Here is a 25,008-nt window from a genome sequence, read left to right as displayed (position 1 = left end):
TCTCTTGTACTTCTGTCCCTTGTACTCGCATGTGAGCGCTTTCTTGTCTAATGGCTCCATCTTGTGGCGTGAGTAAGCAACTAGCTTGTAACTAGACTTTTGCAGCCTTCCTGTGATGTTTAGTGCACTATAATGTGCACTTATACACAATATGTACAATGCCATCTGCATTGGCTTAATATCATCTCAAGAAAGGTAGTATCATCCCAAATGAAATATGTTCAATCCTAGGCTTCACCATTACATTTATATTGATACCTAATAACTACATATTTAGTCAATCCTCTAAATATGCGGGAAGAAAGCTTTATGTTTACATTTATGCAATAGAAAAAGTTTATCAAAAGATGTGCACAGGACTGCGATCTCTTGTAATATACACTTGCAATTGAGCATTACTGTCAAACAAAAAAAACTTAAAAGGTGCAAGAACAGTTAAACACAAGTTCAAAATATAAGGACAGACTACAAAAAAAAATTGAACAAGAACAAATACAAGTGGGGAAAAATTGTAAATGCAATATGCACAGGACTAACTAGACTAACATATTTCAGGTGTTGTTAAGTTGTTAATCTCTAACAGAAATCTATGTGAGATTTTGCATTCCTATCTGAGCCACATGTGCAACAAATTATACTTTATTCTGGTTTTGGATGTACAGATTCATCGCCAGCTGGCTGTTTATTGACCGCAGCATAAATGGTGTGATCAGTTTCAGGTTTTGGTTGCTTCTCAATGGTAGAGTAGATAGTGACTGCTGCATTTGGCTGGCTCTTCTCTGTTAGTGTTGCACTGTGAAATAAAGAAGAACAAAATCAATTGCATTCATTACAACATTTTTCCAACACATCATTTACACATCTACAGGTTCTCATGTGCCTGAATGTCAAGAACTTTAAGCCAAATGTTTTTTTTTTTTTTTTGTTTTTTTTTTTTATTAGAGTAACAGTTTAATCTTCACCTGATTCACTGAGTCATGATTGGGTGAAGTCTGGTTTGTTTCCATCATAACATCAGGAGGTCCATGTTCTCTTACAGTATCATACACTGTGGAAGGATTTTTTGATTCCTCCAATTTATTTAGCGACCTTTGTGGCTTAATATTCTCCTGCAGACAAAATCCAATCAATATCAGACTCAAGCATCTGTTATCAGTGGTTAACAAAGTATAGTAGCTAATATGAAACTTACGTCAACTTTTTCATAGACTGTAAGTTCATCATTCTGCTGGTCAGGGGTGTAGGAATGATCTGAAAACATTTTTAATCTCATCAAACTCTCTTCAAATACAATAGATTAAAGGATGTTTATTACAAATCTTTATTATTAAAAGCATAGCAACTGAACTTTTAAACATCATTCTAGCATTTTAATTCTAGCATTTAGAACTTTAAAGGGGATGTCTAATGCTATTTCTGTCAGGACGGCGGTTTGATCTGCCTTGTGTTTGTGTTTGTATCGCTGTTTGTCCGGAGCTCATGGCTCTTGTTTGTTCGCTCACGCGCTTCGGCGTGTGGTGTGTGTGTTTGTTCGCCATGTGCTTCGGCACGTGTTGTTGTGTTTGCCATGCGTTCAACTGTCAGTTGTTGCCCCGCCCTCTTGGTACCCTGTTAGAGCTCTGTTTGTTTTACAGCTTTTTTTTTTTTTTTTTTGGATTATTTTTTTATTGTTTTCCTACATTTTTTTTCTTGGCATAACAGTTTTTTCTGTTTACTTTTTTTTTTAATCTCTTGTGGTTCGCCTTCAGATTATTATTTTTTCTCCAGTCTCCATGTTTCCCTGGCTACCAGACTTCCAGCCCGCTGATCTCCCTTTCCCTTCTCCCCACCTCACCTGCCATCTCTGCCCATTGCTCCCCGTCTCGTTCACCATCCTCCTTAACCTCCTGTACTGCAGACTGCTCTTGGGTGGGCATTATTCCATGGACTTTGTCTTGCTACCTGAGGCTGTCATTGGCTGTGGACATTATCCAGTCTAGCCCTTGCTGCTATTTTGTTACCCCTTGATCTGCTGTTTCTCAATAGTGTAAAAGTGTATTACCCTGCCAACTGAATCCTCTTCTTTTTGAATCCTAACAATTTCATGCATTCTGACTTATTTACACCGTAAAAGAGTTGGATTCTCTTGCTAAACAAGGCCAAAGGTTCAAAAAACGAGTTGGACATATGACAGAGTATTTCTGTGCCAAATACACTCCTTTGGGGTTCAATTTTTTTTTCCCGAATATGGCCCTGTATGACATCATAAAGAGTGGAATTCCTTGTATGGGCACTTCTCCGGGAAGAGCGTGCGTACACATCAACCAGAGCGAGAGCAAGAGCACGCCCATCAACGTGCTTCGTTCGGGTTACGGAAGTCATTGGCAGCGCTGCACAGGACTTGCTCCAGAAAGATTTCTCTCTCTCTCTCGTCCTATGACGGCTCCGGCTTCTAGCCCAGAGGACCTCTTCATGGCGTTAGCAATTATGTGTGTCAGGGCAACACACCTCGACTCCAGTCTCTGAGTCAGCTCCAGAGCCCGCTCCAGGCTCTGTGAAATCTCAGAGCTTTCTGTCCCTCCATACACAGCCTTCACAACTGGAACTTTGATGCTACAAAAAGTTCATAAAGAGATCATAAAACTAATCCATATGAAATGAGAGGTTTAGTCCAAATTTGAATGACACACAAGAACAAACCTCTTCCGGAAGTTAAAACATGGTGCGTAACACAGAGAATGAACCTCATGAGTTTGAGCTTCTTGTCATTTAGGTTCAGTTGAGCTTCTGTTTATGTTTGCTGATAAATGTTTACAAGCGAGTAAAAGCCTAAATTAAATCTGTTAATCATATAAAGCGATCAAGTCTCTTCAGAAAATTTGGACTAAACCACTCAATTCATATGGATTAGTTTTACAATCTCTTAATGGACTTTTTGAAGCGTCAAAATTCGTAGTTGCGTAGCTGTCAATGAAGGGACAGAAATCTCTGAGATTTCATCAAAAAGATCTTCATTTGTGTTTCGAAGATGAACCAAAGTCTTACGGGTTTGGAACGACATTAGGGTGAGTAATTAATGAGTAGTAATAGGATAATTGTACCACTTCATGAACATGGAACCACTTCCAACATGGCCAAACAACAAAGGCCCGAGTTTGTTCCAAAAAAGGAGAACAATTCAGCTCCAGATGCTGTCCAGTCACAGATGCAAAGTGTGGCTAGAAATAAGAACAAGGAGGACAATATATTAGATATAAAACAAAACATAATGATACAGTCATGAACAGATAGATGGATGATAGATACAGTCAGATACAGATATAGAAAATTAAAAGTATATAATAAAAGGAAAAATAGATCTGTGTGTGTGTGTGTGTTTCTTACATTTCAGAAATTCCACTGAAAATCCATCACTTTGCACAGAAGAGTGGCAACATGTGGGTTGACCGCAACCTGTTTCTTCTGAACTGTCTGGCCCTGTCTTCCCTTCGTCTTTTTTCCTCTCTTTGGATAAATACCTACAAAGTACCCAAAGGGACAGGAAACAGACAATATGTAATGGAGATTGGTTTTAGCTTTTGAGGCATGTTTTTGAAATTGTACCATGTGGTAGAGCAACTCCAGTCCTTTAGACTTACCACCCAGAAAGTTTTTGATGTCCCACTAATTAAAGCACCTTAACTCATTAGTTTGCCAGTGTCAAATAGGGAGACGTCTAAAACATTCACCCTAAAAAAATAAATTTCTTCTCTAGTTGAGAAACATTGTGTTAAAGGCACACACACAGACACTAATTACCCACACTAATTAAGAGTATCACTAATTTACCTCTGCTGCATGTCTTTGAACTGTGGTGGAAACTGCAGTACCTGGAGGAAACCCACACTGACACACAGAGAACCTGTTAACTCCTAGCTCAGCCAGGACTCGAACCGGAGACCTTCTGGCTATGAAGTGATAGTGCTACCCATTGAGCCACTGTTCCCAGCTCCCCTGTTTATGTTTATATGAAGTCAAGTGATAAAAATAGACAAAATGTAAGCAATTCATTTCTTACAGCCACATGTATGGATTTCAAAGTAACAGAATTTTTAAGTACCAAAAACTGTGTTAAGACATGTTTCCAGAGTGTTTACATTTTTCCAGAGTATTAAGTAAGTTCATTAAATATTTGAATACAAACATAACAGATATGACTTTACTTTAAGATTCACATTTTACTGCAGTAGTTCACTAAACTGTGTTAGAGTCTCTGGAAAGCACACAGTCAAAAATCATAAAGAGCAAAGCTTACGTTTTCTAAACCAAAAACACAACCCCACCAAGTTAAACAAGGGAAAAAAGAACACAAACTCAAACATACAACTAGACAGCACACAAGCCAAATCTAACAAGACATGTGGAAAACAACACAATAGAAAAGAAAACACAACAAAATTGTGTTCTGCGTATATGAAGTGTTTCATATGGAGTTTCAAACATTGTCATTTTACAGTGATGCTTCAGGCTGAAGAGAGACCTTGGAGTGTAACGGTTGTCTGTAGACACTGGATGTTTGGTTTAAAAATGGTGTGGAATGGAGCACATGTGCAGAGTTGTGAGTAATAAAAAGACAATGAGAGAATTTAGTTGAGAATCAGATGAAATGCTGTTACAGAAGGACAGGTTCAAAATCCTGATTGATTAGTGTAATGCATTAGGTTCAATCCCAGCTAACAAGGAATGTTCCCATAACTTTCAATAACGTTCTTTGAAAGTTATGTAAATGTTAGGACAAAACATTCTTAAAACATTTAAAAAACTGGATATTTTGAATGTTTAAAAAATGTTTCAGGAATAACAAAATACATGTAACTTAGTTAAATACAAGAGTAACTGTATTTCATTCCAGTTACATTTTAAATGGGTGGTACATTACATTAAGTATTTTAGATTACCAAAGTGAATATTTTTAATTTTAATGTCATTTATTTAATTTAAACATTAATGTAAACTGTGACAGGCAATTAATGTAAACAGCAATTGGTGATTCTCCGACTCTAACAGTCTGCAAAACCATCCTCAACTGACTGTTTTCATGTTTTGCGATAGTTGTTTGTGAGTCCCTTGTAATTGTAAAAAAAAGGTAATTGCGACTTTTTATCTCACAATTCTGACTTTTTTCCTCGCAATTGTGAGATTTAAACTCACAATTGCATTTTATAAAATCAGAATTGGGAGATATAAACTCACAAGTTAATATCACAGAATTCTGACTTCTGACAGAATTCTGCAATTCGGCAGTTCAAATTTATACTTAAATTCAAATTCAGGTATTGAATTGGAATCTAAACATCATTTCAAACGTCAAAAGACAGTGACCACGTCCTAATTTCTAGATTAAGTTACATCATTTTGAAGTCCTTTGAGATCATGGTTGTCAGAAATTGCAGTTTTTACTTGTCAAATATTATTTGGGATTATCACTGTAAAGTTACTGTTTATATTGAAAGATTTCCACAAGGTGGAATTTTATCAGATTCTGATTTTAGGGGCATGATGCAAGTTCTCACATGAGGACAGGCCCTGAGTTCACAGAGGTAATACTTTTAGAATACCATTGACTCAAAATAGGAAGTTTGAGTGTTTTTACTATATATATATATATATATATATATATATATATATATAAGCTTTAAAAATATGATTGCAGTGTGTTATAAGTTGAAATGTTTTTGCTATATGTGAGGGATTTGCTCCATATTGCCAGTATTTCTTTCAGATTTTTGGCCTAATCTATGTTTGTTCTGACTAATAATCTGTTGTATAAATAATGATCTAATATTTCTAATAATGATCTAAAGAGGCAAATGCTCAGAATTGGACTCTAGTGACACCAAGAGAAGAGGAGAAGTTACTGATTACCAAACATATGATATTATTCCTATAAATGTTAGAACTGAGTTGTGTATGTATTCTTTAAGTTAACATGTAAGCGGACATTATTTAAATATGCTTAACAGCTTTCATTTTAATGTTTATGGTTTTTTCATTTTATAGTTTATGGTTTTACATAATATGATGATTTATGAGTGTCCATGTTCAACACGTTTACATAATCAAAACATACCATAGACTTTTTTTTTTGTACAGTGATTTGTTCTGCTCACTTATTTTATTTTTTAGCAATATATCAGCATTTCTGAAAAAAAAAAAAAAAAAATCTTTTTAATTTCATGTAAAGTTTTCTTTAAACAAAATAAAACAGTTTAAAACAAATTACTATATGTTTCTAATTTGGAATGGTAGCTGTAAAATATACAGCTATTCATAAACATTATAATCAGCCCATAACTGATCCTGCCAATATGAACAAATCATTATTCTAGTTTGGACAAAATCAGTGTTATCATGGTGACATTTTAAGTGGAGCCAACCATCTTTAAACAGGTTTCCAAAACACGGCTGCCCACTGTACCAGACTAATTGTGTTCCAAATGATGTTCTTTGCATTTACACTATAAGAACACCGCCATCTAGTGTGTGAATTTAAAAAAAGTAGAATCATCTCAAATTGAACAATTTTTATACTGCATACACAGATGTATTCCAGTTGAAGCAAATGGCATTCAAATTTACCTGATATACTGTACCATCTTACTGTCTATATCTTGATAGATAGATAGATATATAGATAAATGAGTTAATGCTTGAGTGTGAATGATTAATGATAGGGTGTGTACTGTGTGTTTAGTTTTGAGTTTTTAAAAACAAAGAGGAAAGAAAAGCTCTCACTGAAAACTTTTATTAAAAGGCAAGGGGGAGGATGATTTAGCCCCTTTGTGCTTTTGAGTTTTGTTTTTATCTTTTCTTTATTTGAAATTAAGAGTGGCGAGAGTTTGTCACATGCTAGATTCCATCACTATTTTAAACACCATTGTGCTCATTCTTTTTTATTATTATGATGCATGCAGTTTTTATTACTCTGACAAAAGTCATGATCCATATTGCAAAAGACCTTCTTGTGTGGATTATACTTTCTAAAATTGGTCACTTGCTACAACCTATAATGTAATCTGCAGTGGTTAAATCTGCAAATAGACTCAGTGGAGCAGGGGGAAAAACTAAGGTAGTTCTAAATTGTTTGAATGTGACGGTTTTACATCTAAAGCATTTTGAAACTTGATCTGGTCTTAGACTGAAGTTAAACCAACAGACATTTCAGTCCAGTCTTTAGGGGCAGTTGTGGCCTAATGGTTAGAAAGCCAGACTTGTAACCCTAAGGTCGTGGGTTAGAGTCTCAGTACTGGCAGGAAATGTAGGTGGGGGGAGTGAATGAACAGCGCACTCTTCCACTCTCACCCACAATTGAGGTGTCGTTGAGCAAGGAACCGAGCCCCCAATCGCTACCCAGAGAATCTTAAATCTACCCTTCCCCTCAATGTTTTTTTTTTTTTTTTGACAAAAGATCATTAATAAAAGATTTATGATTGGATTTTGTAACTGTTTACATAAGAAGAAGAACAAATAACAGGAGCAGCCTAAATACCATTGTAGGAAAGAAAAAAAAAAAAAACTGTTTCCTTGCACGTCTTAAAATGAAGGAAGTTAAATATGTGTGAGAAGTACTATGACTTTCAGCCTCGCAACCACAGGTGGGGAGAAACTATGTGTCATATCCACTACACTCTAGCACAGTGTTTCTCCAGCGGTGGGGTCCCTCTTTCAAATGGCACCCTAAACATTTGCATTTTGTGACGTAATGCCAATTTGACTGTTTATTTATCAGTGAGATTCTTACAGTTGTGTATAAGTACAGTGGGACGGTACTTTTGTGTGTGACAACCATTTTTTAGAATTGAATTTGCTTGGTTTATTTGGGACGCAGCTTAAAGTGTTAGTTTGGCTTCAAAATCTGGCCCGCATTCACTGCCATTATATAGGCTTGGAGGAGCCAGGATATTTTTAAATATATCTCTGATTGTATTCGTCTGAAAGAAGAAAGTCCTATACACCTTGGATGGTTTAAATCATAGGGTAATTTTCGTTTTGACCATGGAAAAATGTGGGTCCCACGGCCAAACCAGTTGAGAACCACTGCCGTAGTGCTGGTCAAAAATCAGAACCGAGGACTGTAACAGTTACAGTAGGCAAAGCATATATTTGAAATCTGACTTTCTGGCTAAAACAGCAAAATCAAACAAAGCAAAAATTATTGTAATATTTTACAAAATAAATGAACATTAGTTTTTCTTAATTTATTAAGTAAAATAAATATATTTAGTAAAATATATAGGGTTTATAGCTTTTTCTTAAAGCAGGGGTTCTCAAAGTGTGGTCCCTGTCCCATAGCCAGAGGGTCCTCAAAATAAATTTAGGGCCCTATTAACAAACTAACAATGTGGAACATGCAGACGGAATTGTGGAATCCATTCATAAAAACTGAATTTACGGTATAATGCATATAGTCACAGAATAATCTTCCCTTGAGGCTCTCCTGCTTCAGAGCGGTCATAGTTAATTATATGCTAAAGTCTGCTGGCACATTGACGTGATTGGTTACAAGGTAGTTTGTGATGTAAGAAACACCAACGATTTCAAACCATGTTTTTGAAACTGTCTGTAGATCACTGCCGGTTTAAATAGAAAATACTCAGCAATGGTGCTGACTCATGAATTTGCACATGGTTTGTCTATTTTAAAACCCCATATAGACATATAAACAACATTAAAAACTTGATTTTCCCCACAGGGGGACTTTAAAATTTTATGAATTCAATTTATTAGACATGCTTCTTGATTATTAAAATTGAATTTAACCATTAAATTGGAGAAAAATTTGAAAAAACTATTTCATATAGCCCTAAAAATGTAATTTTTGTTAAACTTTTAATGAATCATTCATAAATTGTATATGTTATAAAATTTCAAGTAATTAGACATGCTTTTTGATTACAAAAAATACAAACCGTTGCAAACATATGCATAATCACTGGCCCCAAAAAAACTTTGAGAACCCTTGTCCTAAAGCATGTAAGTTTGGTTTGATTAAAGGGTTGTACAGGTCAATCTTATATTTCTTTCGTTTAAATTCATCAAGGGACTTTCTTTGCGGTGTTCCACTTCACTGTTCACCACATCTCACTTCTTTACACCTATACACACATCTTGTTTTCACAAATACTTTTGTAAACATCCCCCACTGGTTAAGGACCCTTTATACGCACAATGTGCACATAACCTAAAAATCATAACCTGTCCAGCATGAGCAGAGTTTATGAATATGCTATTTAAACGAGACACTAACAGTGAGCAGCTTTAATGTTCAATCACAACTTATATTATGTTCACATTACTTGGGCTACAGTATAAGCAACTAAATTTGTAAAGCTATAAACATAAATAACAGAACTATCATTAGCCTATTTTAAATGTGAATCTATAGTGTTTGCACCTTTATGCTGCAGTTCGACTCTTGGACTGAAAACTGATAAAGAGGTCTCTATCAGGTGGCCAAATAACAGCCGTTCTGAAATGGCAGAAACATCCTGTACAATGCAGTTGTATGGTGCTATTTTTAACATTGGATTGCTTTATTATCTAAAACATGGCTGATTACAGAAGGGTAAACCCGACTTCCTGACTTCGGTAAAAAAGAAAAAAATCCTCTGACTCACAACACACAAAAAAGTCCACATTCCAAATTAATTTGAGAAGATATTACTGTAATTTGTTCTATTTTGGTTTCGTTTTGGTTTCTGTGTCTCCTGTGCTCAATTCCTTGTGTTCTCTGGGTGCTTCTCAATATTCAAATTGATGCTTCCTCATTTCCTTGCTCCTACGTCCTCCAGCCTATGACCTGGAAACCAGTCGAATTCAGACATTTATAAGGACATCTCAATTCTCTATTTGCACCGCGAGGAGGTGAGGAATGAGGAACTGCGAGGAGGCGAGGAACGAGGTGGTAAGGAAGTGAGGAAGCTTCCTGAGGAGTTATGAGCGAGGATACACAAGTGTATCCTTCCCTCGCATACTAAGGGGGTGGAGCTAGCTAAGACGCGAGGAAAGAAAGCAAGGAAAAGAAACGGACAGAATTTGAAGGAGAGCTGCATCTTTGCTGAGGTCATTTCTGAGATACGTGTGTGTTTTCCTGCTCTTAAAATGTTCTTTATTTAGCAGATTTGTTCACATGTTCAATCCTATAGGCTCTAACACTACATCTATTTATCTTAAAACTTGATACCTCCTCTCTCCCATATTAGCCAACACATCTGAGAGGGTTGTAATAAGTGTAAAAGTCAATACTCTAAATATGTGGGAATAATGCACGAGGTTTACTTTAATGGAACATGTTTATCAAAAGAGCACAAAAATGATAAAGCAATGTTTTACAGAACTCCACTGGAATTTCTTCCATTGATATGATTTATTGTAATATACACTTGCTAAGCCATGCTAAATTGCATCTAGCTGCACAAATTAGTAAAAAATGTAAATATTTTCTGGTAAAAGCTGTAAGAACAGTTACACACACACTTGATTTAAGTTCAAAACATGAAGACAGACTTCATGAAGAAACAGAACAGAACATTTATTTTATTAGTTTAACGTATTAATGTACATCTGTCCTATGTATATACTTCCTTTAGTGCAAAGTGGCTCTGTACAGTACATCTTTGTTTTTATTCTCAAAATTACTTTCAATATACTAAACAGGCGAATGAGAGCGAATGAGCAAATGAAACCCCCCAGCGTCCCTTCAAAATAACTTAATAGCTTTCCAGGAAGTGGTTTGTCAGGTGTTGCCTGCAAATGCAGTGACAAATCTCTAACAGAAATCTACCGAAACTATGTGAGACTTTGCATTCCTGTCTGAGTCACATGCAACAATTCTGAAAATTTACACTAAAAATACATTCACTGCTGCTTTCATTTATTAAAAAAAGGCAGAATTTACATATGAAAATATTTCTGCTTCTTTACAACTGAGAATAACTCTGACTTCCTGAACACATGATGTCCTATATCACTGTGAATAACTGAAAGGGTTCGGCTTTATTAAAATGTCACTTTTATTATTTTTTTATTCTGATTTTGGATGTGCAAATTCATACCTGGCTGACGGTTTGTTGACCACAGCATAAATGGTTTTCTCAGTTTCAGATATGAAAGATTTTGGTTGCTTCTCAATGGCACAGTAGATGGTGCATTTGGCTTGCTCTTCTCTGTTAGTGATGCATTCTGAAAAATGAAGAACAAAATATTTTTTTTTCAACATCATTTAAACATCTAGGTTGTCAGTTAAAATGTAATTAAAATTTCAAATTGTTGGTTTGGCTGAAATGAGCAGTCAGTGCTCATATACACTAACTTTTTTTTACAAAAAACTTTCTGTAGTCCTAGAGATACAAAACATGCTGCATACTTGCATAGAACTCTTTTCTAAACTACACAACTAAACATTGATGTTAACACGAGAAACATGAACTGAGAAAAACTGAGGATTTAAATACAAAGTGACAAATAAAACCATGACTAGAAACTTACCTCAACTTCTGCATATTCTTATTTCCATCTGGAACACTCCAAAGGAATATTCAGTGGTATATTCAACCTTACAGTATGTCTATGATCAGCATCTGTGGCAAGACTGAGAAATGATCTCCTGGAATCCTGTGGTGTTACCTGCTAGATTCCATCTCAAAATATTTTAAAAAGCATTGTGCTCATTCTTTTATAATTATTGTGAATGTAGTTTTGATTACCTCATGTTAACTGGGAGATTACATGGAATATTATTATTATTTTTTTTAAAAAATTAATTACGCAATGTCACTTCACAGGACCAACTGAGAATGATCATTTACGAAATATGGTGATGTGTGAAATGTGTGAACTAATCGGAAACCATGACAGTCTAACAGCTCAGAGCGTCACGTTATCATCTCGAAATTACGGTAATTATGACATGGTGTGAACCAACACAGCACATCTGATGATTAACTAGAACACAAGCAAAAATGTAATTACATTGGTAAAAACTGTAATGCCTAAACAATCTTTGTGTTGAAGGCACAATATGTAAAATTTTGCTGTAAAATATCCAAAAACCACTAGGCCAGTGTTATATATTTTGTTTAGTTGAGTACTTACAATATCCCAAATGTTTCCAACTATTTGTAAATTGTGAGAAAAATCACGATTTTAAATCAAGGATACAGGACGTGTCCAGGAGTCGCCTGTCAATAGAGTACCTCGGGGATGACGTGTTTTTGTAGGCCAACCCGGAAGTTAGCGGCACACGGGTTCCCTCGATCGAAAGCCTATGCATTTTTCCCATAGACTTTTGGAAAATCGCAAAAAATAAGCTCTGTGTTTAACAAAGGGTTATGACAATTACACGTTTTGTCTATCAAGGTAATCTTTACAAGTTAACACAACATTTATACATTTTGAAGCCTAAATAAAGTCGTCAGATATAAAAAGTAGGCTATAAACGGACTACAGCACACCATGGTCATGGATCAACGTCACCACCACAAACTTTATTTAAAAAACAACTTTATTTAAAAACATGCTCGCTGATTATGATCTGCGCTGTGTATGAATACTTACCCACTTTTTCATGAGAAATGCTGTCCAAATGTCCTGTTTGTCATGATGATGTCTAAAGTCCCCGCCAAAGGAAGTAGCAATTTGTTAGCAATCGCCGTTTTTAAGACACAATAAAGGTTTAAAAAAAAATCACAAGCGGGTTATAACTGGTGTGTTTTATGTCATAGATCAAAACGTGAAAATATTTAGAGGCTTTGTTAACCACAGACCTTATTTCAGGTAATTTAGCAAAAAAACATGCAAAAAACCCATTGACTTCGGGGCGATGGAACCGGAAATCCTAAAATGCTAACTCGCTTCCGGGTTTTGCCTACAAAAACACGTCATCCCTGAGGTACTCTATGCGATGTCAATGCATATCTGCGTTACCCTCGGTTTCTGGTTTTATTTTGTAGAAACCATGGAAACACCATAGACGCTTTAATATATATGTTTTATTAGACAAGGGAACAACTGTTTGGTTACATTTATTGACAGAAAATGAATTATTGTTATATAGCTCAAAACGTTTAGTCTTATTGTTTAAATCTAGTTTTCTGAGAGTACCATGCTTTTACCATGCCTCAGAGAAAAACAATTTTGTCAAATGGCTAATACAGCATTTTCTCCATCATACAATACTTTTTAAAATTAATTGCATGCCATTTATATTTCAACACAAGCAACCCAGCATTTATTAATGATATTCTAAAATCGTGCGCAACAAGTATCTCATAGCAGCTGCCGAGCGAACACACAGAGTAACATTATAACATCATTTTCAACACAGTGAAATGTCTCTAATAATAAACAGAACGGTGCTACCTCATTGACCGGAAGAAGTAGAAGTGTCGATTGCGGCATAATAAGAGCTCCACTGCTCTCGCGGCGTGTGTTGCGTTCATCTCTCATTACCAATCGCTCCAGCGGCCTCATTCCGCTCCAGCAGCATTTGCCCTGCTCTGCTTCATACTACAGTAACGTTAATAATCTCATCCATGAATATGATTTCTGCACGAGTCCTGTCCCGATTCTTTTCCACCGGCTGTGAGGTGAAGACGACATCTCTCAAGATTCTGCGCTCAAACTCAGCGTCATCAAGCTACGTCTTTGTTTTGAATAGGCGACCTCTGTGGCGAAAATTTACATATTGTAGTTATAAAGCATGTGTGAAATATTTTACAGTTTAGTATAACAAGTATGTAAATAAGTAAGAAAACAAGGGAGTGTACAAAAGAACCTCTTTTATGTGAAACTACCTTCCCTCCAGATTCAGGATCTGCCGTTGTCATGCGTTTATAAGGGCCCTGGTCAAATGGGGCCCAGATTATATCAGCCAACATTATATCAGCCAACATTGGTAATGCTTATGTGTAGCCAAAAAATAAAATATATAATATTAATATTAATAATGAAAACATTAAATACTGAATAATAAAATATTATTTTATTATTCAGCGGTTAAATCTGCAAATGGCTTCCATCGAGATGGAAATATACAGCAGTTAATTCATAAACAATCAACCCATAACTGATGCCCCCAATACAATCACAAATTGTGAATTGTGTAATTTCTCTAGTTGAGCCAAACAGGTTTCCCAAGCAAGGAACAAAAAGACTAGTTGTACCCCAAATTACGTAGGCTACTATACTGTGCAACTACACTATACAGTATGTACCGGTGCTGGTCATATAATTAGAATATCATCAAAAAGTTGATTTATTTCACTAATTCCATTCAAAAAGTGAAACTTGTATATTATATTCATTCATTACACACAGACTGATATATTTCAAATGTTTATTTCTTTTAATTTTGATGATTATAACTGACAACTAAGGAAAATCCCAAATTCAGTATCTCAGAAAATTAGAATATTACTTATGACCAATACAAAGAAAGGATTTTTAGAAATCTTGGCCAACTGAAAAGTATGAACAAGAAAAGTATGAGCATGTACAGCACTCATTACTTAGTTGGGGCTCCTTTTGCCTGAATTACTGCAGCAATGCGGTGTGGCATGGAGTCGATCAGTCTGTGGCACTGCTCAGGTGTTATTAGAGCCCAGGTTGCTCTGATAGTGGCCTTCAGCTCTTCTGCATTGTTGGGTCTGGCATATCGCATCTTCCTCTTCACAATACCCCATAGATTTTCTATGGGGTTAAGGTCAGGTGAGTTTGCTGGCCAATTAAGAACAGGGATACCATGGTCCTTAAACCAGGTACTGGTAGCTTTGGCACTGTGTGCAGGTGCCAAGTCCTGTTGGAAAATGAAATCTGCATCTCCATAAAGTTGGTCAGCAGCAGGAAGCATGAAGTGCTCTAAAACTTCCTGGTATACGGCTGCGTTGACCTTGGACCTCAGAAAACACAGTGGACCAACACCAGCAGATGACATGGCATCCCAAACCATCACTGACTGTGGAAACTTTACACTGGACCTCAAGCAATGTGGATTGTGTGCCTCTCCTCTCTTCCTCCAGACTCTGGGACCTTGATTTCCAAAGGAAATGCAAAATTTACTTTCATCAGAGAACATAACTTTGGACCACTCAGCAGCAGTCCAGTCCTTTTTGTCTTTAGCCCAGGCGAGACGCTTCTGACGCTGTCTGTTGTTCAAGAGTGGCTTGACACGACAGCTGAAACCCACGTCTTGCATACGTCTGTGCGTAGTGGTTCTTGAAGCACTGACTCCAGCTGCAGTCCACTCTTTGTGAATCTCCCCCACACTTTTGAATGGGTTTTGTTTCACAATCCTCTCCAGGGTGCGGTTATCCCTATTGCTTGTACACTTTTTTCTACCACATCTTTTCCTTCCCTTCGCCTCTCTATTAATGTGCTTGGACACAGAGCTCTGTGAACAGCCAGCCTCTTTTGCAATGACCTTTTGTGTCTTGCCCTCCTTGTGCAAGGTGTCAATGGTCGTCTTTTGGACAACTGTCAAGTCAGCAGTCTTCCCCATGATTGTGTAGCCTACAGAACTAGACTGAGAGACCATTTAAAGGCCTTTGCAGGTGTTTTGAGTTAATTAGCTGATTAGAGTGTGGCACCAGGTGTCTTCAAAGTTGAACCTTTTCACAATATTCTAATTTTCTGAGATACTGAATTTGGGATTTTCCTTAGTTGTCAGTTATAATCATCAAATGTAAAAGAAATAAACATTTGAAATATATCAGTCTTTGTGTAATGAATGAATATAATATACAAGTTTCACTTTTTGAATGGAATTAGTGAAATAAATCAACTTTTTGATGATATTCTAATTATATGACTAGAACCTGCACAATGCCATCTAGTGCATTGGCTTTGTATCATCTTTGTTTCATCCCAAATTAAATATGTTCAATCCTAGAAAACTTAAACATTTACTAGTAAAAGGTGCAAGAACAGTTAAACATAAGGACCAACTTAAAAAAAAAAAAAAAGAAGAAAAAAAAAAATCGCAATTTTTCTCACGATTTACAAATAGTGTCACCTGTCAATGGCGTCATACCGGCATTACCCTCGATTTCCTGTTTTATTTTGTAGAAACCATGACACACCAAAGATGTTTTAATATATTGCATGTTTTATTAGACAAGAGAACAACTGTTTTGATTCATTTATAGACAGAAAACTACTTATTGTTATATATCGCAACACGTTTAGTCTTATTGTTTAAATCTAGTTTTCTTGATTTTTTGCGAGTACCATGCTTTACCATGCCTCAGAGAAAAACACTATTTTGTCAAGTAGCTTACATAGCACAATCAGATGCAGCTTTATTTTTAGTAACAGTAATGCCATTTATCAACACAGCCCATCCAGCATTTAATATGATATACTAAAATCGATCTATCTTACTGCAGTGTGCAACAGTGTCTCACAGCAGCCGCAGAGTGAACGCACAGAGTAATGTTATAACATCATTTTCAACACAGTCAAATGTATCTAATATGATAAACAGAGCTGTGTTACCTCATACTCATGACTGGAAAGAGCGGAAGCGGCGCCGGCGACTGTGGCATAATAAAAGTTCCGCTGCTCGCGATGCGTTTGTTGCGTTCGTCTCTCATTAGCAATCGCTCCAGCGGCCTCGTTCAGCTCCCACAACAATCTATGTGAGATTTTGTATTCCTGTCTGAGGTACATGTGCAACACATTTACATAAAAAATACATCTACTGCTGCTTTTATTTAAAAAAGAAAGGCGAACTAGTTTAGATTAATTTACATTCACCATGAATAATTTCAATTTATGTATTTGCTGCTTATTTACACTCAGAACAACAGTGCTTCACTGTTATTTGAATCACTGAAAGGGTTCAGCTTCATTAAAAGACCAGTATTATACTTTATTTCGGTTTTGGATGTACAGATTCATCCCCATCTGGCGGTGTATTGACCACAGCGTAAATGGTGTGATCAGCTTCAGATTTTGGTTGCTTCTCAATGGTATAGTAGATAGTGGCTGCTGCATTTGGCTGGCTCTTCTCTGTTAGTGTTGCACTCTGAAATAAAGAAGAACAAAATCATTCATTACAACATTTTTCCAACACATCATTTAAACATCTATAGGTTCTCATGTGCCTGAATGTCAAGACCTTTAAGCCAAATTATTTTTTTTTGTAGTAAAATTAGAGTACAATTTAACCTTCACCTGATCCACTGAGTCATGATTGGGTGAAGTCTGGACATCAGGAGGTCCATGTTCTCTTAAAGTATCATACACTGTGGATGTATTTTTTGATTTCTCCAATTTATTTAGCGACCTTTGTGGCTTAATATTCTCCTGCAGACAAAATCCAATCAATATCAGACTCAAGCATGTATTATCAGTGGTTAATAAAGTAACGTTATAGTAATATGAAACTTACGCCAACTTTTTCATAGACTGTAAGTTCATCACTCTGCTGGGCAGAAGTGTAGGAATGATCTGAAAACATTTTAAATCTCATCAGACTTTCTTCAAATACAATAGATTAAAGGATGTTTATTACAAATCTTTATTATTAAAAGCATAGCAACTGAACTTTTAAACATCATTCTAGCATTTTAATTCTAGCATTTAGAAGTTTAAAGGGGATGTCTAATGCTATTTCTGTCAGGACGGCGGTTTGATCTGCCTTGTGTTTGTGTTTGTACCACTGTTTGTCCGGAGCTCATGGCTCTTGTTTGTTTGCTCACTGCTCATAAATATTACATTTTTATGAAAAAAAAAAAAAAACACTTTAATGATGATCAAAATTAATTATGAGTTGTTTCTGGATATTGATCTAGGTGTTAGAGGCAGAATTCTGTAATCTGCTGGTTAGACAAATCTGTAGGAAATACATTTTTAGTGTAATTACATATACATCCAGCAGAGGACCCATAGAGATCCATTTTTTTTTATTTTTATAGAATGTATTTTAACTATGAAAACATTATAAGACTGTTCCTGAAACATTATTTTAGGAATGTTTTTTCTAACATTTGCATAACTTTTACATAACGTTAGTGAAAGTTATGGAAACATTCCCTGTTAGCTGGGTATCTTGTGGGAACACAATGTTTTTTTTTTTTTTTTTACATTTTGAAACCTGAACTGATCTGAACAAAATTAGTACAAGGGAAGTGGAGTTATTTCAATTCCTAGGACTAGCAAAACTACTTTTGGGTTATAACAAAATGAATCCAGTCATATACTCAAGTAGGAAGTCAATTTTGACATCGAACTTTAAGTAAGGACTGTTCAAGAGTTTTTCTTACTGCTGAAATGCTTAATGGATGCGGCATGAGTTCATAAGCTTTGCACAAATAAATATGATCATTATATTTGTTACAGTCTGTACCTTTTTTTCTCTTGTAGAGACAACAGCCGATCACTGATGCCAACAAACTCATTGTCAGTAGGCAAAAAAGGAGGATAAACCATGAGGGAAGCGCTAATTGGAGAAAAAAAAAAAAAAAAATCACACAGAGAATTTTAACCAACAGGCATTTCAGAACAGTGTTTAGTTACACTCTCTCATTCATTTTCTGTCTCTTCATATGTGAGTGTTTTTAAGTGGATAGAGTATACCTGGATCAACAGTGCAGAGTTCATTAACCTTCTTTATTACAGTCTTCAAGCTCACTAAGTTGCTATGGCTACACATGATGTAGTCATCACTGCAGTTCAGTCTTAGATTGTAGTTTTCAGATGAAGACTCTTCTGGAGAACAGCTGCTGCTATTATAGATGGAGCTGATAATAATGTTACTTCCTTTACATGTAAAGCTACAGGGGTCAGAGCTGGACCAGCTTGAGTTTACAGTAAGAACTGGAGCTTCCACTGCATCTGAAACACACATATTAAAATGTTTTTAAGACCTTTGCCACATACAAAGGTGCTAGAACTTGCCAACCCACCAACACCTAAACAACTAACAACTAAAATATGTGTAACCAGGTGGAAAGTTTATGTTAATCACAAAACTGGTTATTCAAGTCCTGCTTTTAGTAAACAGCACCTATAAAATGTTTTACTGTCTTTCTCTTATGTTGATGTAATCTTATGTTGGCCCTTTAAGAAACGTGACCGTGTGGCTGTCTGGAAGTGCCGCGAGAGTTGTATGTGAGCAGCTATTCATGATGCGGTTTGGATGGTGTGCATGCATGCATGCAAGATTTAGTGCTAACAATGTTCACTAAATAGAAAAATATTGAGAAATATACACTTTATGAGTTAGGCACCGTTTCTCAGTGTTTTGTTGTTTTGAATATCTGTGTACTTTGCCGATTGACACTGATTTCTGTTGGGACACATCTCGTTGTGGAATCAAATCAACACAATTGTCTTTCAAAGAAGCGTAAGTGTTGGGATATACTCAGTTTAATTATAATATTGAATCTGTCTTTGTGTATATTTCCATGTGAAACAGTGTTATTCAGAGTTACTTTGTTTATTCAAGAGGGGAGAAAAATGCTCCGTAGTGTCTGGGTGTGTTTTTTTCGGTGCGAGCGTGAAGCATCAGAGTGAGTGTTATTTAATTTTATGGTTTCTAAAATGTTTATTACTCGAAATGCACGTGTTTCATTGAAAAGAGCAGAATGATAGTGGTGTTTTAATGTCATGTGTTCCAAATGTTAATGCAATGTTAAAATGTTTCCTTTTACTGTATGCAGAGGAAAATCAAGCTCATCAGATGCCTTGTTAATGTGTACATGAGCTGGAGTGGTGATGAACAGTAAGTTTGAATTATTTAATCTGTTTGTGGAGTTGTAAGAGAGTGTCTATTCATTGATGTTTGATTGAATGTTAAATCGTGTAATGACTTTTGAAAGGTATTAGTGATATTCAAAAGTAACTTCTAATTTCATTTTCATGTATTTTTCATGTACCTTAAGCAGCCTTGTTTGGTTTTCATACAGGAAAACGCTGTACTAATGTTTGTATTTGTTTTCCAAAATGAGGCTGCTACTGTTGTCTTATGTTGGCTAGTGTTGTGATTCATTTCTTACTGACTAAGAACAAAAGAGACACTTTTGGGTTGAGAAACAAACTTTATTGATTTCAACAACTGTTTACCTGCTTGAACTTTTCTACTTTAATTTCCCCAAAATTTGCATAATTAACGCTGTACTATTTCAAGTGCAGTCTGGAATAAAAGATCCCTGTTTATATTCTTCATCCTGTGTCCGGTGTTATTACTAAATCACATCCCGGTCTACATATGTGCAGCAGTTTTTAAGTTAAAGGAAAAAAAAAATCTTTATATGAATAGAGAAATGGAAAAAAAGGATGGGGAAAAATCTTTGAAAGAATATTGTAGCATTTTATTGTGCTCTACGTATATTATATTATTTTTCAAATTAAACAAACGGAACATGACATGATCTTACATCATATATGCAATGCAAATCACACTCACCTATAACAGAGACTCTGTATGTAACAATATTCTTCTCTGAAATTCCACTTGTTCTTGCTGTATAGAGTCCACTGTCTGTCTTCTGCATGTTCTTCAGTGTGAGAGAGAAGGTTTTATCATTGAAATCCACTCTGTTCTTGTAGGAAGGGTGAGGTCTTGCTGTTTTAGATGCATGTATATATTTAACTATATTCTCTGATTTATCATTTCTCCAGGATAAATCATCAAACTCTGGTAGTTCCTGTGTCTGTATATCCAGTTGAACAGAATCTCCCGTCTGCACAAACACAGAGATCTCAGCACTGAACCCTGAGGAGAGAGAAAATAAGACTTTGATTAAAGGACAAAGTTTAGTAAGTTTGCTTACTGCTGTTTTCATACAGTAATCATACAGTTGCTACAGGCTAAAGATTTTAGTTGAAACTTAATTTAGCTAATGGGCTATGCATAGTACTTATCATGGAAAGAACAAGCTCTTTCTCTGTAAAGAATAGTTGAAAGCCAAGTTCAAGAACAAAAAAAGTCCAAATTCCCAACCAACAATAACACTAACTACCAAAACAATGCAAAGGTTATGATGGGTATTCCGCCATCATACAATCCCACAATGCAGCGTGATTTGGTTATTTCGTTTATTTCTGAACACTGATTTTTCCTGTAAAAAATCATTTAAATTTCATAAAATCCTGGGAACATTTTAGTAAAACATTTTTAGTGAAACCTGGATCATTTCAAGAAATTTGTAATAAATAAACAAACAAACATTAAGAGAAAAAAGTCATTTTTAGAGAGAATCTTGAATCTTTGTCACTTAAGTCGTTGTCAATAAAAAAAAAAAAAAAACATTAATCAAAGATTAATTCATCTTCGTAAAATAATTATTAAATTTTGTACCTGTGTTGTCAGTAAGAAGAGAAATGAACAGGAGCATCCTAAATGCCATCGTAGCAAACAGGTCGTTCAATAGAGGAAATTAAATGTGTGAAGTGTAACTTCAGTCTCAGGACCACAGATAAAAAAAAAAAAAAAAACTTTGGGTCATTTCCACTTTGCGCTAGTGCTCGTATAAATCATGATTAAGGGGATTACTAACAGGCAAAGTGCAAACATGTTTTTTTTTTAAATATGCAAAAAATGTTTTGGCTAAAACACCTTGTGTCATGTGAGAAGAAATTCACCCTTAACGTCACAGCATAGTCAAAAAACACAAATATTTGAGATAAATGAACATTGTTTTTGTTCCACAGGGTTTAGAGCTTTTTACAATAGCCTGTAAATTTAGTTTGATCTGAACTTCGATCTGACTTCTTTGTTTAAATTCATCAAGGGTTTTTCTTCAGTTTTTCAGGTCACTGTTCACCTACATCTGGCTTCTGTACACCTGCACATCCTGTTTGCACATTTGGTTAAGGACCATAACACACTGTGTGCATAACTTTAAAGTTATAACCGCCACAGTTTGACTATAGAGGGCACAGAGAGCGCTCGAGCAGCTACACCAAAGTGTTGGTATCTGCAGATCGGAGTAATGGGCGTGACGAATGGTCTTTAGGGTGTGGGGTAGGGTTAGGGGTTAGTTTCTGTTGTAGCATTAGGTGTTTTCAACTTGAAGTGGCGCGGCGCTGCGCATCTATCCAACTTCTCCCTAAGCCGACTGTGTTTAGTTACACTAAAAAAGGCTTAAACAAATCATTTCAAATCATGAGGTTGATTTTTGAAGTGCACTACAAATAAACATTATCTGTCAGTTTTTCTAAATGTGCTGTAAAATTCCTTCATATTTTATTTTTAGACATTCAGGAGAATAAAGTAACACTTGATATTTTTAATAGGGTTGCCACCCGTCCCTAAAATACAGGATCGTCCCGTATTTACGTGCAGATTCATACCGGCTGACGGTTTATTGACCACAGTATAAATGGTGTTCTCGGTTTCAGATTTGGGAGGTTTTGGTTCTCGTCTCTGTTAGTGCAACTTTATCATATTCAGTTAAAGTTGTTCAGTTAAGCTCGTCTTCACTTTATTCCAAATTAAGACATTTAATCCAAATTAACCATAATGTCATTTTTAAAGGAACTGCAATTCAGTGAGAGTACAGTAATTGTTTAATCTTCACCACAGAGTCATGATTGGGTGAGGTGTGGTTGGTTTCCATGGTAACATCAGGTTGTTCTGACTCTCCTGTAGTATCATAAACTGTGAGGATTCTCTGATTTCTCCAACATCTCCAGTATAAATCAGACAATACAACAGCAATTTAGCGATATACAGTACCCACAGTTGTGGTCTTGACCGGTCTTGAAAAGAAATCCGAGTCCTTTTAGTCTGAGACCAAGACCTTCAAAAAATGGTCTTAAGACCAGTCTCGAGTACTACAACACTACTAGAGATACAAAACATGCTGCATACTTGCACTTTAAAAAAGAGTCCAAGGCCCTTCTTCTGGTACAAAAAATTAAAAAGCCTCGATGTGAATAAAGGCTTTTTAACTTTATTTGTACCAGAAGAAGTTCTTTGGACTCTTTTCTAAACTACAACTATACGTGAGAAGGTGTACATTGACGGTAACACAAGAAACATGAACTGAGAAATACTGAGGGCTTAAATACACTGAAACTGATCATTCACAAAATAGAGAACATTTGTGAACTAATCAGAAACCATGACAGTCCCAACAGCTCAGTACGTCACATGGTGTCATCTCGAAATGACGGTCATTATGACATGGCGTGAACACAACACATCTGATAATTAACTGATGACAAACAGTTACAAAGAAAAGCATGAGTAGAAACTAACCAAGACAATGAAACTAAACATGACCGTAACAGAAACTTACATCAACTTCTGCATATACTGTTTGTTCATTCTGCTGGGTGCCTATGATATTTAAAATAATATCAATTTTCAAGACCACAATTTTCAGTTTACAAGCATAGAACATGTTATACAAATGAACTTTTTGCTCTAAAACACTTTTTAAAATTCTGATGAAAATGTTTCTTATTTCCATTTGGAACATTCCAAAGGAATACTCAGTGTTACATTCAAACTTACAGTATGTCTGTGATGAGCATCTGTGGCAAGACTGAGAAATGATTACAGTAAATTTACTTATAATCATGTAATCTAATCACGAGTCAGAAGATTTGAAAGCAGAACTGATCAGCTTGTTTAGTTAACAAAAACAGGAAATTGGCAAGTCCTGTGGCATTAAATGCAAGACTCTATCTTAAAAATATTTTAAACAGCATTGTGCTGTTTAAATAGTTTTTATGACCTCGTGTTAATTGGGAGATTACATGGAATATTTTTATTTCCAAAAATGAATTACGCAGTGCCACATCACAGTTTTCCAGTGTAGGTTAATTGCAAATTGATGCTTGTGTGGCCAAAGGAAAAAAAAAAAAAAAAAAGTACTTGACTGAGATCAGAAAATTTTATTTTATTATTCAGCAGGTAAATCTGCAGATGGTTTCTACCAAGATGGAAATATACGGCTATTAATTAATTAACAATCAATCCATAACTGATGCCCCCAATACAATCACAAACACTGCCCCCACTGTACAAACAGACTATACAATATGTACAATGCCATGTAGTGCAGAAAGGTACCTACTATATATTTAGAGACAATACTTGAATGCTTGAGGTTTACATTTATGCAATAGAAAATGTTTATCAAAAGAAGTGCATTGGACTGTGATTTCTTGTAATACACTTGCAATTGAGCATTATTGTCTTAGAATCTAGCTGCACAAATTAACAAAAGGTGCAAGAACAGTTAAACACAAATTCAAAACATAAGGACAGACTACAAAAAAGACAAAAACAAAGAATCTGAACAAGAACAGATACAAGTGAAGAAAAAATGTTAAAGCAATATGTACATGACTTACTGTTATAGACTAACATACTTTCTAGGAAGTGGTTTTCAGGTGTTGACTGCAAAGGTGTTAAGGAATTTCTAACAGAAATCTATGTGAGATTTTGCATTCTTGTCTGAGCCACGTGTAACAAATCAAAAATACATTGCTGCTTTATTTACAAAAAGACAGACAGACTAGTTTAGATTTATTTACAAATTCACCTTAAATAATTTCAAACTACAATGTACTTGCTGCTTATTTACACTGAGAACAACAGTGCCTCACTGTTATTTACAAATCGTTCCTAGTTCCTGTGGTGCGAACACAGCAAAATCCGGGTACTTCAGCCAATAGTTCTAGGAACTATGAAAAGGTTCCTCCGGTGCAAAAGCCCCTAACGGTTCAGCTTTATTAAAAGGCCACTTTTATTGTATTTTATTCTGGTTTTGGATGTACAGATTCATCGCCAGCTGGCTGTTTATTGACCACAGCGTAAATGGTGTGATCAGTTTCAGGTTTTGGTTGCTTCTCAACGGTAGAGTAGATAGTGACTGCTGCATTTGGCTGGCTCTTCTCTGTTAGTGTTGCACTCTGAAATAAAGAAGAACAAAATCATTCATTACAACATTTTTCCAACACATCATTTACACATCTACAGGTTCTCATGTGCCTGAATGTGAAGACCTTTGAGCCAAATGATTTTTTTTTTTT

The 25,008-nt window shown here is 35.7% G+C and overlaps 2 protein-coding genes and 1 long non-coding RNA gene across 13 annotated transcripts in view; 1 reads left to right on the top strand and 2 right to left on the bottom strand.

Moving 5' to 3' along the window:
* The window catches only part of LOC127500802 (SLAM family member 7-like), a 70,317-nt gene that overhangs the window by 12,137 nt on the left and 33,172 nt on the right, over positions 1-25,008 (bottom strand). The window contains exons 1-8 of one of the 11 annotated variants that reach the window (XR_007926440.1): positions 11,506-12,280; positions 11,073-11,199; positions 3,808-3,972; positions 3,364-3,497; positions 3,081-3,197; positions 1,193-1,251; positions 963-1,109; positions 751-793 (exon numbers count right to left, since the gene is read on the bottom strand). The exons of 3 other annotated variants lie outside the window; for them this stretch is intronic. The gene's annotated coding sequence lies outside the window, so the exon portion shown is untranslated. 7 more of the 11 variants (XR_007926437.1, XR_007926439.1, XR_007926438.1 and 4 more) reach the window with 7 other exon arrangements.
* The window catches only part of LOC127500653 (uncharacterized), a 105,427-nt gene continuing 96,518 nt past the window's right edge, over positions 16,100-25,008 (bottom strand). The window contains exons 9-10 of the mRNA XM_051871978.1: positions 17,191-17,322; positions 16,100-17,041 (exon numbers count right to left, since the gene is read on the bottom strand). Of these exons, the coding sequence (XP_051727938.1) occupies positions 16,886-17,041; positions 17,191-17,322 (288 nt within the window). The 3' untranslated portion in view covers positions 16,100-16,885. The remainder of the gene's footprint in view (positions 17,042-17,190; positions 17,323-25,008) is intronic.
* Positions 18,876-24,887, top strand: LOC127500963 (uncharacterized). The gene is made up of 5 exons (XR_007926481.1): positions 18,876-19,363; positions 19,466-19,529; positions 19,680-19,741; positions 20,641-20,778; positions 21,766-24,887. It is a non-coding gene; the product is annotated as an uncharacterized LOC127500963 (long non-coding RNA).

This window comes from Ctenopharyngodon idella, chromosome 2 (assembly GCF_019924925.1).
Source record: "Ctenopharyngodon idella isolate HZGC_01 chromosome 2, HZGC01, whole genome shotgun sequence".
In the NCBI taxonomy this organism is placed as follows: domain Eukaryota; kingdom Metazoa; phylum Chordata; class Actinopteri; order Cypriniformes; family Xenocyprididae; genus Ctenopharyngodon; species Ctenopharyngodon idella.
The sequence above is the reverse complement of the archived record's forward strand: the minus strand, read 5'-3'. Positions and strand labels throughout refer to the sequence as shown.